The sequence below is a fragment of the Orycteropus afer genome, unplaced genomic scaffold, assembly GCF_000298275.1.
Source record: "Orycteropus afer afer isolate SDZICR_OR568_19922 unplaced genomic scaffold, OryAfe1.0 scaffold00005, whole genome shotgun sequence".
NCBI lineage: Eukaryota > Metazoa > Chordata > Mammalia > Tubulidentata > Orycteropodidae > Orycteropus > Orycteropus afer.
The window spans coordinates 18,443,678-18,459,731 of record NW_006921592.1 but is presented as its reverse complement, the minus strand read 5'-3'; the positions used below and the strand labels follow the sequence as shown (position 1 = coordinate 18,459,731).

The 16,054-nt window shown below is 39.4% G+C and overlaps 1 protein-coding gene across 1 annotated transcript in view; it reads left to right on the top strand.

Moving 5' to 3' along the window:
- Positions 1-16,054, top strand: part of RASEF (RAS and EF-hand domain containing) — a 109,859-nt gene that overhangs the window by 58,200 nt on the left and 35,605 nt on the right. Inside the window, exons 4-7 of the mRNA XM_007938824.2 lie at positions 3,368-3,463; positions 8,210-8,287; positions 12,527-12,642; positions 15,902-15,970. Of these exons, the coding sequence (XP_007937015.1) occupies positions 3,368-3,463; positions 8,210-8,287; positions 12,527-12,642; positions 15,902-15,970 (359 nt within the window). The remainder of the gene's footprint in view (positions 1-3,367; positions 3,464-8,209; positions 8,288-12,526; positions 12,643-15,901; positions 15,971-16,054) is intronic.

The following is a 16,054-nucleotide window of genomic DNA, read 5'->3' as shown; positions in this document are numbered from 1 at the left end:
GTGCCTTTTTACTTGTCAACCCTGCGGCTCAGCCTCAGCAGCCAGCAGCTGTCTGAGTGAAGAAACGCCTCTAGCTCCAGTGGGCCGGGAGCAGGAGGCAGAGCTGGACCCCAAGGTTGAGGGGCTTTCACCCAGCCCCTTGAGCCTGGCACTTTGAACTTGGACTTAAAGCCTCCAAATTTTAAGAATAAACTGCTGTTTGTTAAGGCTGTCCCATTTGTGGTATATTCTTGTCAGAGTACCACTAGGTAACCAGAACAGTGTCTTAACTAAAAGTATGGAATCTTATTCTAACCATATGGACTCTTGGCCTAAAAAATCAAAAATGTTTATCCTCACAAAGGCATGTGCCACTCCCACCATATCTTTGGTACACATTGTTTAGTACAAAGCATAGGCTATAAAATCACAAATTTGTTAATAGAAAAAGAAAACTTTAGGATATTTGGGCTCATAGGAGGTTCTGCAGGCTGACCTTCTGAGGTGCCCTTCAGCCATTCTCTGCTCCAGGAGAACATGAAGAATCACCTTACATAAGAAGCAGCCTATTTGGAAGCATGGTGCATAGATATCTGCAGTTGATATGATTTGAATTCAGAGAAGACATAAGCTCTAAGTGAAAGGGTGAATCCACCCTGCAGTCCTAAGGGCTGATGATATGGTAGCATCCAGGCACGCCCTGAGAAAAATGAGTCATCTAGCAAAACAACCATCTAGAAAACCACTGAAAATATGAGAAACCAAATTAAACATCAAAACTTGAGACGATGGCTCACAAATAAAATCCTCTCATAATCATTTAATAAAATGTTTTAATGGATTTTGAGCTATAGTTAAACTTTGCTGGGTACAAATTTCCTGTATTCGTTTGATGCCACTCCCCTTCCCTTGTTTTTTTAAGTGGGAATTAAGTAGATACTTGCTTATTATGGTGGTGTAGTGGTCAAGGCATTTGGCTACTAACCAAAAGGTCAGTGGTTTGAACCCACCAGGTGCTCTGTGGAAGAAAGATGAGGTGTCTGTTTCTGTAAAGACTGACAGTCTTGGAAGCCTAATGGAGGTCACTATGAGTTGGAATTGGCGAGTTGGCAGTGAGTTTGGTTTTTGTTTTAGTGCAAACAGTTAAGTGCTTGGCTACTGACTCAAAGGCTGTAGTTCAGCCCCTCAGAAGAAAGGCTGGAAGTTCAGCCCCTCAGATCTGCTTCTGAAAAGTCACCGACTTGAAAACTCTAGAAATTGTTGCCCTGAGATAAACTTTAAATCTTAAACTAAAAATGTCCCCTGAAGTCTTCTTCAAATCAAATCATAGGTTCGTGTAAGTAGTAAAGATTGTCTTCTTTGATCATTGTGCTCTTTCAGATCTATCTGATATGAAACAAGGAGCTCTGGTGGCACAGTGGTTAGTAGCTGGTGGAGCAGTGGTTAGCAGTTGCAAACCAAAAGATCAGCAGTTCGAACTCACTAGCCACTCCACAGGAGAAAGATGAGGCAGTCTGCTTCTGTAAAGATTTACAGCTTTGGAAACACTCTGGGGCCGTTCTGCTTTGCCCTGTAGGGTTGCTATGAGTTGGGATGAACTTGATGACAATGGATTTGGGTATACGAAATCAGATTGACAATAGCAACACATAAGATTAGATAGGAAACTTAGAGGGCAGTGAGTTTATGTTAATGGTGGAGGAACAACTTGGAAAGGAGGATGAGAATGGTTTCGTAACTCAAAGTATATATTGAATGTCATTGAATTGTACATGTAGAAATTGTTGAATTGGTATATGTTCTACAACAAAAATGAATCATATTAAACAAAAATACAACTCTATGGAGTGTAGTTCTATAACATATGGGGTTGCCATGAGTCACGGTCTACTCAATTGCAACTATTTTTTGTTTGTTTTGCTTTCTTTGATACAGTTTTGCTTAGCATAGAATTTTTTTCTTTGGTGGATTCATCTTAAGCATGCCTCACTCAGCTGTGGGAGAGTAGATGCTTTCATTCTAATCTGTGCTATGGTGACTCCTGCATACAGTGGCCTTTTCCTCTTTGATGACTGCTGAGTAGGGAAGGCTGGACATTTGAGGGCCCATGCAGATTAAACACCAAAATCAAACCAGTTAACCTCAGATCAATTCTGACTCATAAAGCAGAGTAGAACTGTCCTATAGGGTTTCCAAGACTGTAATCTTTACAGAAGCAGACTGCCACATCTTTCTCCCTCAGAGAAGCTGCTGGGTTTCAACCACCGACTTTAAGGTTAGCAGCTGAATTCTTAACCACTGTACCACCAGGGGGGAGCTCTGGTGGTATAGTGTCTAAGGCATTTGATTGCTAACCAGAAGGCTGACAGTTCAAATCCACTAGCCACTCACCAGAAGGAAGATGGTAGGAATCTACTTCTGTAGTGTTACTGCCAGAGAAACCAAGGAGGGGTCGCTATGAGTTGGATCTGACCCGACGGCAGTGAGTTTGTTTTTTTGTTTTTTTGTTTTTTTTTTTTGGTGTCACCGGTGCTCCTTCAGTGCAGGTTGGTGGTTGGTAATTCCTGCCACTGAACCATGGTATCTGAGAGACGACAAGACAAGAACGTCTATGGCCCTCTTTTCAGATGGAATTGGATGAGTCAGCAAGAAACGGTAGGGGTCTGTGACTTCCAGAGGAGACATGAAAGAACATTCTCTCCTGGAAGAGAGCACAACTGCCCAAGTCCTCCAAGGACTTATTTCCACCTTTAGTTCTACTCTTCCTCTGCTTCAGTTTCCTCTCTTTCTCAGGACTTGACCACTAATGAAGACTTAGTCTGAATCTAGTGAAACCATTCCTGATAACTGTGGGCAGCACTCATCCCTCCCACATGTCAGCCACCCGTATTACTTAGGTATGCCATATCTTTTAATTACTTAGTGATCATTAAATTAACTGATCAGAGTAATAGCCTTAGATGTGTCACCCCAGGGCCATGTTTGTATGCAGGTTATGGAATGCTGAAGTGCTTCCACTTTCGTTGGTTTCAATTCCAGAACTCGAGTACATCTAAAGTTACTTGGTTTACTTCTACTGTCCCTCTTTATTCTCCCTGTGTAGGAGACTTGAGGCCAGTGCCTCAGGCATTTGGCTGCTAACCAGAAGGCTTGCGGTTCAAACCCACCAGCCACTCCTCAGAAGGAAGGTTGGGCAATCTACTTCCGTAGTGATATTGCCTCGGAAACCCAAGGAGGGGTCACTGTGAGTTGGATTTGACTTGACAGCAGTGCGTTTGGGTTTTTGGTTGGTTAGTTTGACACAAAAGATTTCTCTCCTATGGAATTTATTTTAAGAGGTATTGATATCAACCCTGTAAATATGGCACAAAATCTTCTTTTCCTCTAGGAGAAACGGAAAGCTGAAGAAGCCCTTAGTGACCTTCGACGTCAGTATGAAACAGAAGTAGGAGATCTGCAGGTGACGATAAAAAAACTTAAAAAGGTATGTATGTGGTAGCTGGATAGTTAGGAATAGCCTCAGTATCTCAAGGTGTCTAAGTCATTAATGAGTAAAAATATTTGGCATCATATATAAGTAGCAATTGAAATAAAGTTTCAGAGTCAAGTTGGACTCCTTGGAAAGATGTTTTTTTTTTTCTTTCACCCCAAAAGGCCCCTGAGTTCCCCTCTAGGGCTACCTACTATAATAAATATTTACAACACTTTGAACAATTTTACATCAAACCCCAGTTTTTTCCACAGTCATCACCAATCAAGTGCCCTCCAGTCCCACCTGTCCAGTATGCTGTCTGCCCCAGGACAGCAGGTCACTGTCTTTCTTGGTCACAGTTGTATCCTATCCTCTACTTTACTACCAAGTGCATGGCTTGTATTCAGTGAATATTTAATGAATGAAAAGAATATTCTTCTTCTATGTAGAAAGTTCCACATGTAGTGAACCCCTGATCAGCAGGAGGTGGGAGAGAACTTGTTGAAGTATGAACAAAGGCATGATTGGGTTTTGGCTGTGGCTCCAATTGGTTTCTAATGAGCACAATCCAGTTCACTCAGTGGTGTGCTGGTAGAATTTAACAATTGACTCTTGGTGGTGTAGGAAGAGAAGCCACAATTTATAGCATTTGCCAATTTCCACAGTGCAAGTACTCCCACCATTACCAATTTCAAGAGTTGGGGAGAGGTGCTTAAAATAACTCACCCAGCCAGTACACTCTGGTTTCATTCCTTGTACATAGGTTGTCTCCATAATCAGTGACATGAAGATGATAATTAGAAAAAATCATAACTGAAAGTGGCTTTGTAACTTTGGGCACATCACTTTGGTTTTCTGATTTTTCATCTGATAATCTTTGATGCTCTTTTCGGTGTTTATTGCTATTGAGATTAAGTAACATATAAGTGTATTTTTTATGTTACTGCAATTCAAACCTGTGGGATTATTACGAGTGCTTCATAATAGCCTTCTAGGAAATCATGCTCAATGTCAACCTTATATCTAACTTTCAAACATCATTAAACCATACAAGCTATATTTGTTTTACAGAATTTGAGTTGGCCAATTCCCTATTTATGTCAGAGCCATACATTCTCCTAATCACTGTCTTCACTTATTTTAGTGGCTTCCCAAATCTTAGACTAAGAGAATGTATGCAAGGACAGATACCACATGTTTCATCTTGATAGAGCATACAACAAGGACCAAATAGGCTTTACATTAATATACAAAGGCTACCGTAACAGAGTATTCCTAAATGGATGGCTTAAAATAAGAGAAATTTATTCTTTCATGGTTTTAGAGGATAGAACTCTGAAACCAAGGTGTTGACAAGGTTGGTTCCTTCTGGAGGGCTCTGAGGAAGAGTCTTTTTCATGCCTTTCTCCTACATTCAAGTGATTTCCCGCATTCCTTGGTGTTTCTGGCATCATCCCAGTCTCTACCTCTATTGTCACATGGCATTCTTTCCTGTCTCTGTCTCTGAGTTTCTTCTGTTCTTATAAGGACACCAGTCATACACTAGTATGACCTCATGTTAACTTATTACATCAGCAAAGACACTATCTCCAAATAAGTTCACATTCACAGGTACTGGGGGTTAGGACTTATCCTATCTTTTTTGAGGACACAAATCAACCAATAACAGGCCCAAAACAGAAAAGGAACCTGAGTCTGGAGTAATGAGACCTGAGTCCTTATCTAGACTGTGCCAGTTTCTTCCTGTAACACCTGGGGCAATTGACTTCATCCTTTAGATCTTTAGTTTCTTGTCTGTAAAATAGGATTCATAACTGTTCTGCCTAATCACAATAGCTGATAGTTTATTGTCTCTATGTTTATTAAGTATTTCTCCATAATTAAAAATATATAATTTTTAAACTTTCTCTGAGGTATGTATAAATGTCCTCCCTTCACAGATAATGATATTGAGTTCCCAGAAGGTCAAATAATTTGTTCAAAGTTACATGGCCAGTGAGTGATGATTTTGTCTTACTACACAGTTTGTGCTCTTTTTTTTTCATTTATACCAGACTTCCTGACTGCCTAATAGGGTTGTTGTGAGAGAAAAATAGAGATGATTTATGTAAGAGTATGTTAAAGCTATAAAGAATTATAAAAAAGGTTACACATTTTACTGTAATTGCCATTATCCTATATTAGTGATTCTAAGAAATTTATTTGTTTCCATAATTTATCTTCTCTGAAGTTGGAACATATCTTAGAATCAACAGCTGTTTCAGTATCAGTCAGCCACACAGTGGTCATTATAGGCATACCTCAGAGACACTGTGGGTTCGGTTGAGACCACCACAATAAAGTGACTACCACAATAAAGTGACTATCACAATAAAGTGAATCATGTGAATTTTTTGGTTTCCCAGTGCATATAAAAGTTAGGTTTTTGTAAATCTCTATGGAAGCAGAACACCCCATCTTTCTTCTGCAGAGCAGCTGGTGAGTTTGAACTATTGACCTTTTAGTTAGCAGCGAAATGCTTCAACCAGTACACCACTAGAGCTCCTTTTTTGTTTAAACTATACTATAGTCTATTAAGTGTGCAATAGCATTATGAAAAAGTTTGAAATACTGTGAGAATTAGCAAAATGTAACAGACATGAAGTAAACACATAGTGTTGGAAACGTAGCACTGATTTGCTTGATGCAGAGTTGCCACAAACCTTTAATTTGTGAAAAATGCAGTATCTGCAAGGTGAAATAAAGTGAAGCTCAATAAAAGGAGGTATTCCTTAATATAGCTGTGAAAAGCTTCAGTTGGTACTGTTGGCAGGAGGAAGAAAGTCCTTAGCAAAACACTTAGTAACAGCAAAATACTTAGATTTGATGAAATGTGGGCTGAAAAATCAATTCAATTCTGTTCAGTTTAACTCTGTTCCAACACCAACTACGTATTAGTTCTTCTTCTGATCCCAACCACCCAGGGTTAGGTCAGATTTTTTTACAGTGTAAAGGGCCAAGTCTGCCCACTACTTCAGAAACCAGGGCAAATGTCCTAGGGACCCTTGTGCTTCTGACCTGCTGGCTATAAATTCAGAGGGTCCCATACCCTCTCTGGTTCGATAACTGATTAGAACAGCTCACAGATTTAAGAAAGACTCTATACTTATAATTATAGTTCTATTGTAGCAAAAAGGATGTAAACCAAGGTCAGCATAAAGAAGAGTTGCCATTGTTTAGCAGGCACTGGATTTCTGTTAATGGTGGTAGAATAATTGGAAAAGAATAATGGTGATGGTTACACAGCATGATGAGTGTAATATATGTTACTGCGTTGTACATGTAAAAGTTTTGAGTCAATAAATGTTGTGCTATATAAATTTTTACTATAATAAAAAACAAAACAAAAAAGAATAAAACTGGGGTCCACAGGGGAAAAAAGGAAGAAAAATGCATAAGGTGACATCTGGGAAGCTCCCCAATGCAGTTTCTGTGTCCCCTTGATAAGTTACCCTTTTAGTGCATCAATTTCTGTCACCAACCAGGAAATTCACCTGAACTTAAGTGTCAGAGTTTATATATGTAGGCATGATTAATTGAATCATTGCCTACCTGGTTGAACTCAATCGCCAGGCCCCGCCTCTCCCCAGAGGTCAGGTGGATATCAATCATTTGGTGGGTGTTCTGAACCCCACACCCTGAGTCATCTCTTTAACATAAGCTATCAGATTTGTTCTGGAGTCCTTCATGAATAGGAAAGACATTCTAATTACTTAGGAAATTCCAAGGGTTTGGAAGTTACTTACCTAGACCCAAGGACAAAGACCAAATTCTTTGCAGAAAGTAACTTTTCACCCTACAATGAGATATATTTGATCAAAACATTAATTTTCAGTAAGTGGACACCTATAAATCCTCACAGTTCTCTGAGAATGTAAGCCATTTTTAGGAAAAGAATTTTTTCCCCTCCATGTTATAGATGCTTCTGAATCAGTTTAGTCTGAAAATACTCATGAATCAACCAGAGAGTAAAGTTCATGTACATATTTATGTAGTTTTGTATGTGAATGTCTCTGATTTCATATCATGCCTGAATTTTATTTATTTCAGTCATTTAATAAACATTTTATGAAGTCATGGTGAAAGAGGCATAGGTGAGCTGACACTACTCTTACAAAGCTTAAACTGTAGTAGGAGAGAGAAGATATTTATAAATAACTATAATACAGGATGAAAAGGAGCTCTGGTGGTGTAGTGGTTAGGCATTCGACTGCTTACCAAAAGGTTGGTGGTTCAAACCCATCAGCCACTCCATGGAAGAAAGATGAGGCAGTCTGCTTTGTAAAGATTTGCAGTCTTGGAAACCCAGTGGGGCTATAAATCGGAATACAGTGAGATGATACAGGATGGTTAATAGCTAAGTGCAGATCAATTCTAGGGAAATATAAAGCTCTAGACACATCTGTTACATAACCAAAAAAGCAAAGGTTGGATTACTTTATAGTCGAATGGCTTCCAAAATGGACTGTTTCAAAGAAAATTAATTTAAAAATAAAACCTCTTTTATAAATGTTTAAATTTCTTAAAACAAATTTTCAAATCTTTAGGGATTTTATGTAGTTTAATGATTTATAAAGTTGTAGTTTAATGATTTATGAAGTTGTATAAGGTTAAAAATTCAAGACTTAAAGAATTCCCATATCTTAGGACATTCCTAAGCTTAACCAGGTCAATTCAAAGTGGACTCATAAACATGTAACTTGTTATTTGTTCTTTCAGCTAGAAGAACAATCAAAACATGTAAGTCAAAAAGAAGATGTGGCTGCATTGAAAAAACAAATTTATGATTTATCAATGGTAAGAATCACCTTTTCCTTGACAGAAACACATTTTGTGTTAGATTACTCTTTTCTAAATATAATCATCCTATTATTTCAGTGTTCTAGGAATTGAAGTTTAAGAAGAAATTAATATTATAACTCGGGAGTCCTTAAAATGCCTTTCAGCTAAGGTATTATTTATGCAGGCTTCCCCCTGCCCCTTTTTTTTGTTAATGCTTTTATTTATTTACTTGTAATCAAAGTAATAATGACATGGAAATAATGAAATAATAGAAAACAACACTTCCATGAGAAAGAACAAAAGATATCGTCTCACAGTTTTAGAGGCTGGAAGTCTGACTTCAGGGTATTGGCCATGTTGCTTTCTTCTGAGAGATCTGAGAGAGGAACTATTTCATGCCTCTCTTCTAGCCTTTAGTGGCTTCCCAGCGGTCTTTGGTGTTCCTTTGCTGTTTATAGATGCTTCGTCACATAACACTTCCCCTGTTGTCTTTGTGTCAACCTACTGTGGTATAACCTCAAGTTCACTGATACAAAGAACCTGTTTCCAAGCAAGGTCACAATCACAGGTACAGGGGTTAGGATTTCATATGTATATTTTTGGGGGAGATACAGTTCAAACAGTAACAGATGTTATCTATTGACTTCCTCTTATGATGGATAAATATTTATGTTGCTGTCTCTTTCTCCTAATTTTTGATATTTATATAACTAGTTTCACTTTTCCTATTGGCTGCCCTTAAACTTTATACAACACAGTTAACCCTGCATTCTTGTCACATCAACTCTGATCTATATCCCTGGCTTTATAAGATGAAGATAAAATTGTCCTGCCTGCCTCCAACTTTCCCCTTTCTGTTCCTTTTCCTTCTTCTGCCAACCATATTTTCACTTTTTTATTGCCAAAATCGATAACCTAGATCTGTTCTGTTATCATTATTAAGTTTTCTTCATTTTGCCTTTAAATAGAGATATACTCACTGCCATCGGGTTGATTCCAACTCATAGCAACTCCATGTGGGTTTCCGAGGTGGCAGGTCTTTACAGAAGTAGATTGCCCCTTCTTCCTTCTGCAGAGCAGCTGGTCAGTAGTGACTAGTGGGTTTAAGCTGCCAACCTTCTGGTTAGTGGTCAAATGCCTTAGACACCATGCCACCACAGCTCCTTAGACAGAGATATAGATAGCTGATACTGAGTTAAGTCTGACTCATGAACTTATGTAATGGAACAAAATGTCGCCTTATTTGTTATCATCATAATCACTGGCACATTCAAGTCTATCATTGTGGCTACTGTACCAATCCATCTCTCTCTCTCTTGCTGGTCCTCTGTGTCATCAAATGTGATATTCTCTTCTAGCAATTGATCCCTCCTGATGATGTATCCAGAGCAAGCAAGTCAAACACTGTTCTATTTTGATCCATAATCAAAAATTTTTATGGATTTTGCCTTGAGGCTAATGCTAAAAGTTGAAAGCTAATAAAGAACATTTCTTTTATTACGACTCTAAATATTTTCACTGCAGAGCCAAGAAGAGAGCTAGGATTGCATTTCCTTCTCTTTTGTCATTATTCTCCAGCCACCCAAAAGACTAGGCAATCTACTTTTGTAGAGATACTGCCTCAGAAACCCAAGGAGGGGTCACTATGACTTGATGGCAACAAGAGAGAGACCCCAAAGAGAAGATTCTTGGCTTCACGGTCACTTCCAGATTTTGCCACATCTTAGTTGGCTTTCTCTTTGGATCATGATTCTTTTGTACAGTTACTTGTTTTTCTTTGATTTTCTGACAGAGATTTTGGTGTCTTGTAAAAAGAAACTCTACCATCTTCATAATATCATTCATTGATACAACTTCTTAATTATTCATCCCAGTGCATGAGATTTATTTCATTTTTCTCTTTGAAGATATAATTTTGGAGTGCACTAAGTTTCAGTTCTCATTGGAATGATTGTGTTTTAAACTTCCTACCTATATGTCATCCTGGCCTTTTTTTTTTTTTTTTTTAAATAAAAGGGATTCTTGGTTTAATTGCACCATCTGGCATATTACAGTTTTCTTCGTTTTTGGGTTTTAATCCTTAGCTTGTGATGGTACATCCTCAAAGAACTTTCTCAGAAATGATATGTTGAAGCTAAATTTTCTCAGTCTTTGCATCTCAGAATATGTGTATGTGCCCCTCACAAGTTACTGAAAGTTGTCTAGCTAAAAAAGCTTTTCTGGCATTCTTCTGGGATTGATTTATTTTGACCCTTCTAGCTGCTTTTATTTTTTTTTCTGTATACCTGGCATTTCTTGGTGATCTGTTCACTTTTTCAACTGAAAAATTAGCTTGAACATTTTAGGTAGCTGGTGTAAGTTTCTGTGCTGCTTATCTTTAGGCCTTGCCTTTTTGAGGGTGTCATCCTAGGAGCTCTGTCTATGGAGGTATCTGTCAGACTGTGAGACCTAATTACCAGAATGAATGGGGGAAAAAAATGCTGTCGAGACAATTCATGGCAGCCTCATGTGTGTCAGAGTAGAACTCTATTCCATAGGGTTTTCAATGGTTGAGGTTCTTTCGGGAGTAGATTGCCAGGCCTTCACTCTGAGGTGCCTCTGGGTATATTCAAACTGCCAACCTTTCTGTAGGAGCTCTGGTAGCATAGCGTCTAAGGCATTTGACTGCTAACCAGAAGGCTGGCAGTTCAAACTCACCAGCCACTCCTCGGAAGGAAGGTTGGGCAATCTACTTCCATAGTGATACTGCCTCGGAAACCCAAGGAGGGGTTGCTATGAATCAGATTTGACTCAACAGCAGTGAGTTTGATTTATTTTTTTGGTAACCTTTCTGTTAATAGCTGACCACTTAACTTTTTGTGCCACCCAGAAACACCAGAATGAGTGGAGTATGATTGTTTACAGAGAAGCTTTAGCTTTCCTTAATGTTCTCATTCAAAAAAGGAGCTGTTTCTTATTGCCTCTACAATTGACTCTAGCTATCTGGAGTTCTTTTTTGGGGTAAAAGAGATGAAAGGCTTGGGAGCATGCCTTAATGTACAGAACACTTTTAATTTCTATTTTCGGTTCATTTTCATTCTCAAATTGGGAATTCTGCCTGGCCAGTGGCCTCCTCCTTGTTCCACAGCAGAGCCCTAGGCAACCTTTTTGGGGTCTTCCTTTTTCCCACTTTCTTCCATTTGTCATCATTTTTCCATTCAGTTTCCGTTTTCCAGAAATCTTTAACATTGAACTCTTTTTACTGCTGACTGTCTCCTCTTCCCTGCTTTTAACTGTTATTGTTTCATTTCTTTGGTATCTGATGTTAATGTTTTCAGGAGGGAAAAAAAACAAACTCATGTGCTCAGTCCACTGTTTTGAACCAGAAGTCTCCAATGGTAGTCTTTATAAAAAAAATATAAAAGTATCCTCACCACAGTGGTTTCTTTTCAGTGAAAAACTTAACAGTCTTTAATGGTAGGACTCATTGTAGCACATAGTCATTCTATATGGTGATGTTGTTGTTGTTGTTACGTGCCATCGAGTCAGACCCGACTCATAGCGACCCCTCCTTGAGTTTCCGAGGCAGTATCACTACGGAAGTAGATTGCCCCATCTTCCTTCCGAGGAGTGGCTGGTAGGTTTGAACTGCCAGCCTTCTGGTTAGCAGTTAAGTGCCTTAGCCACTACGCTACCAGAGCTCCCCTATATGATGATTTGTTGTTGTTGTTATGTGCCGTCGAGTCAAACCCGACTCATAGCGACCCCTCCTTGGGTTTCCGAGGCAGTATCACTACGGAAGTAGGATTGCCCAACCTTCCTTCCGAGGAGTGGCTGGTGGGTTTGAACCGCCAGCCATCTGGTTAGCAGGCAAGTGTCTTAGCCACTATGCTACCAGGTACTATTAATTCTACAAAATGTTCATCAGTAGTTTTATAGCAATCATTAAGTTAAACAGGTGTTCAAATGTTTGGTCTGAGTTATTTTGCCAATGCCATGTTAAAATACATCATGATAAACTCTTGACTAGTGTAATTTGGTACAAATATCAAGTATAAAAAAAAAGCAAACATCTTTGAAGAGTTAGATTTTTGACGCTTTGTTTATGATTATCTCAAATTACATTGAAATAATCATTTGTTCTTGGGACATCAAGATTTAAAGGGTTGTGGAGGAGTGAGAAGTGATGTGTAGGAAGGCTACCCTACCCAGTACCTCGTTTCTCCACTTGGAAGAAGATCTGAATCTAACAACTACAATGTTCCTTTCCTCTAGGAAAATCAGAAAGTTAAGAAAGATCTTTTAGAAGCACAGACAAGCATAGCCTTTCTTCAGAGTGAATTAGATGCTTTGAAAAGTGATTATGCCGATCAAAGTCTGAATTCTGAAAGGTATGAAACTTTTCATTTGATGTTTTAGTTTGAGTGGAATGATTATTCACAATGATCCTTTATGCAAATGAGAGTAAAGGGTGATTTATTAACTTTGCTAATATGTTCTTCCTAAAGAGTTTACTTTCACTCTGGAATTTCCTAGTGCCTTCTGAGTTTAAAATTGTTTTAAAAACAAACAGACAAATTATTGAATGCTCAGTGCAGTGCATGGCTTAGTAAATGTTTGCATTAACTGGGAACAGAAGAATATACCTAATATGTTAAAAGTCAGTGCTAATTAAAGTGCTTTGAAGATAGGAATCCTTGTCATATAAGAAAGGAAAAAGTAGACTTCTTAGGTAAGCATTTTATTTTCCATGTTTTAGTTGTGCAATATGGTGTTAAAAATACAAGACCTAACACACACACACACGCACACATATGCACACAGGCATGCATATATATAACATATATATATATATAATATATATAACACAAAAAAAACAAACCCACTGCCATCGAGTTGATTCCAACTTATAGTGCCCTTTATGGAGCTCTGGTGGCATAGTGGTTAAAAGCATTTGGCTGCTCACCAAAAGGTTGGTGGTTCAAACCACCAGCCATTCTGTGGCAGAAAGATGCATCAGTCTGCTTTCATAAAGATGTTGTTATTTGGTGTTGAGTTGGATCTGACTCATAGTGACTCCTCCTTGGGTTTCCGAGGCAGTATTACTATGGAAATAGATTGCCCATCCTTCCTTCTGAGGAGTGGCTGGTGGGTTTGAACCACCAGCCATCTGGTTAACAGTCAAGTGCCTTAGACACTATGCTACCAGGGCTCCCCCCATAAAGATGTACAGCCTTGGAAATCCTATGTCAGTTCAACTCTGCCCTTCAGGGTTGCTGTGGGTCAGAATGAACTTGGTGGCAATGGGTTTGTTTGGTGCAAATATAAGATATGTGCATATATGTATGTGTGTGTGTATGGGTATATATGTATATATCTATATATGTATACACATGCCAAAACCAAGCCAAACTCATTGCCATTGAGTTGATTCTGACTCATAGTGACCTCCTTTGGGTTTCTGAGGCAGTAAATCTTTACAGAAGTAGACTGCCCAGTCTTCCTTCTGTGGAGTGGCTGGTGGGTTTGAACTGCCAACCTTCTGGTCAGCAGTCAAATGCCTTAGGCACAGCACCACCAGAGCTCCATATATGTGTGTGTGAGTGTGTGTGTGTGTATACATACACACTTCACAAGATATCTTGTTAATTGTTTGCAAGCTTTAGTCAGAGTTAAGATCCTATAAAGGAAAGCAGTGAACATGCTAGTTGTATTTTCAGGTCCCTGAACTAGTTGAATAATGAGTATAGCACATATAAAAGAGAAAAGATCTGGTCTCTGTTACTTGAGAATTTCAAGTTTAGTTGGAAAAAAAGGAAAAATGTCCCAGAGTTAAACCACAGAAGAGGTAAATTATGCCCCAAACTCCACCACTGGCAGTGCCCCTAGTTGGATTAATTGGCATGTGATCATAGAGAAAAATATTAATTTAGTTCATCAGAGATGAAGAACTTTATAAAAGAGGAGACACTTGAGCTCAGGTGAGTAGAGAGAGAGGTTTCAGTGCAGAAAGGTGAGAAGAGGCAGCAATGATGGTGACAACATCTGTAGCTACAGCAGGTAGCACTGCCCCCTAACAGGCACTGTCCTGAATACTTTACTTGTATTAATGCATTTAATTCACACAACATTCTCTGAGGTAGGGACTTGCCTTATCCTCAGGTTGAGGATGGGAAAAAGAGTCTGAGAGATGGAACAGGTGGGGCAATAAGCAAGGGCAAGAACATGGGGAAAAGTAAGACTAGTGTGCAGGACAGAAAGCAGAAGATGTTTTGAATAGAAAAGCAAAAGTGAAGGAAAAAAAAAAAAAAAAAACTACAGAGTAAGGGCCCAGAATTCTTGGCTAAGAAACTTGAATTCCTGTAGTCAATTGGGAAACTTTTAGCTTTACTGTTGAGCTAAGATTTGTGGTCACCAAAAAGACATGACTCACACTGGCTTGGGCAGAGAAAAGATAGAGAATGATCAGTTTCATAGGTGGGTGTTGGTTCCCCATGAGCAGCGGGTCTCACTTAGCACTGGCACAGGACTGGTGGTCTGCACACACCCCTCTTCTGGTGCTGCAGGGAAAGGACCCCTTCCTCCCTACCCCTGGAAGGGACTAAAACAGTGCAGGGTGCCAAATGCCACACACATTTAATCAGAAAGCAGTACAAAGAAGGTTTACTATGTACCTAGAACAGAGAAGGAATTTCCCTAATAAGGGAGAAGAAGAAGAAGAAGAAATGGACAGATGAGGCCCAGTATCCAACCTCTGTTATCAAGGAATGTTCAGGGCCAAGGCTCTGATGAGGTAGTCCAGGTGAGGGTTGGAAGGCCACGCAATAGACAACACTGCCAACATTTATAAGAGTGGATGTGGACAAGTTGTTCTGGATAGAACCTAGTATCCTAAGAGTTTTGGGAAGCAAAGAAAAAAGTTTATCTGCTTAGTAATGGGGCCGAGGTAGCATCGAGGCTGGTGGAAATTTTTCTCAGTAGACATTTTGAGAAGGAAGCCAGGGAGCCAGGGACTTCAGTAGTAAAGCAGCAGAGAGATTGCTGAGTGTGAGTGAATACTGAGTCAAGAAAGCTTGATTCTGTGGATTCCTCTGCAGTTCAGGGGTGAGGAGGAGAATGAGAGCAGGAGTGGGGGCAAAGTAGGGAAAGGCAAGGGAATCACAAGGAAGGAGAAAGAGGAATTAGAATAGGGCTTGGAATTAACAGAGATGGGCCAGAGATGAGGGAGTGTGTTGGGTTAAAGGGACCGTTACTGTGAGTGCATGAGGATTAGGGATTTAGGGGTCTCTGGATTTGGGTCAGTCATGGTGGGGATGGAAAAACTGGGAGTCCGGAGATGTGTTTGAAGAGGAAGAACATCATGTTGCAGATGTCAGAGGTAGGACAGAACCTTGCCTAAGGAAGCACAGCATAGCTGTGTGTAGGGTCCTGGAAGTAGAGGGATGTCTTGGCGGACTGCAACATAACACAGTACCTCAGTGAGATTGCTGCTGCCCCAGAGGAGTAGAGCAGGAACAAGGGTGAGATAGAAAGCCACAGTCGAAGGCACATGTCTTTGAAAAAGATGGGGAAAGGGTTGGGAGAGATAAGTGTACACAAGGTAGGCCTGTGCACCTGATTTTCATTCAAACATAAAATACGATTTTACAGGGATCTGGAAATAATCCGCGAATACACAGAAGATCGAAGTAGTCTTGAGAGGCAAATTGAAATACTCCAGTAAGTTTGCCTATAAAATTCTCATTAGATTTAAGTTTTACTTTTTTAAAAAATAATAAAGTACATGCCACATGTAATACAAGT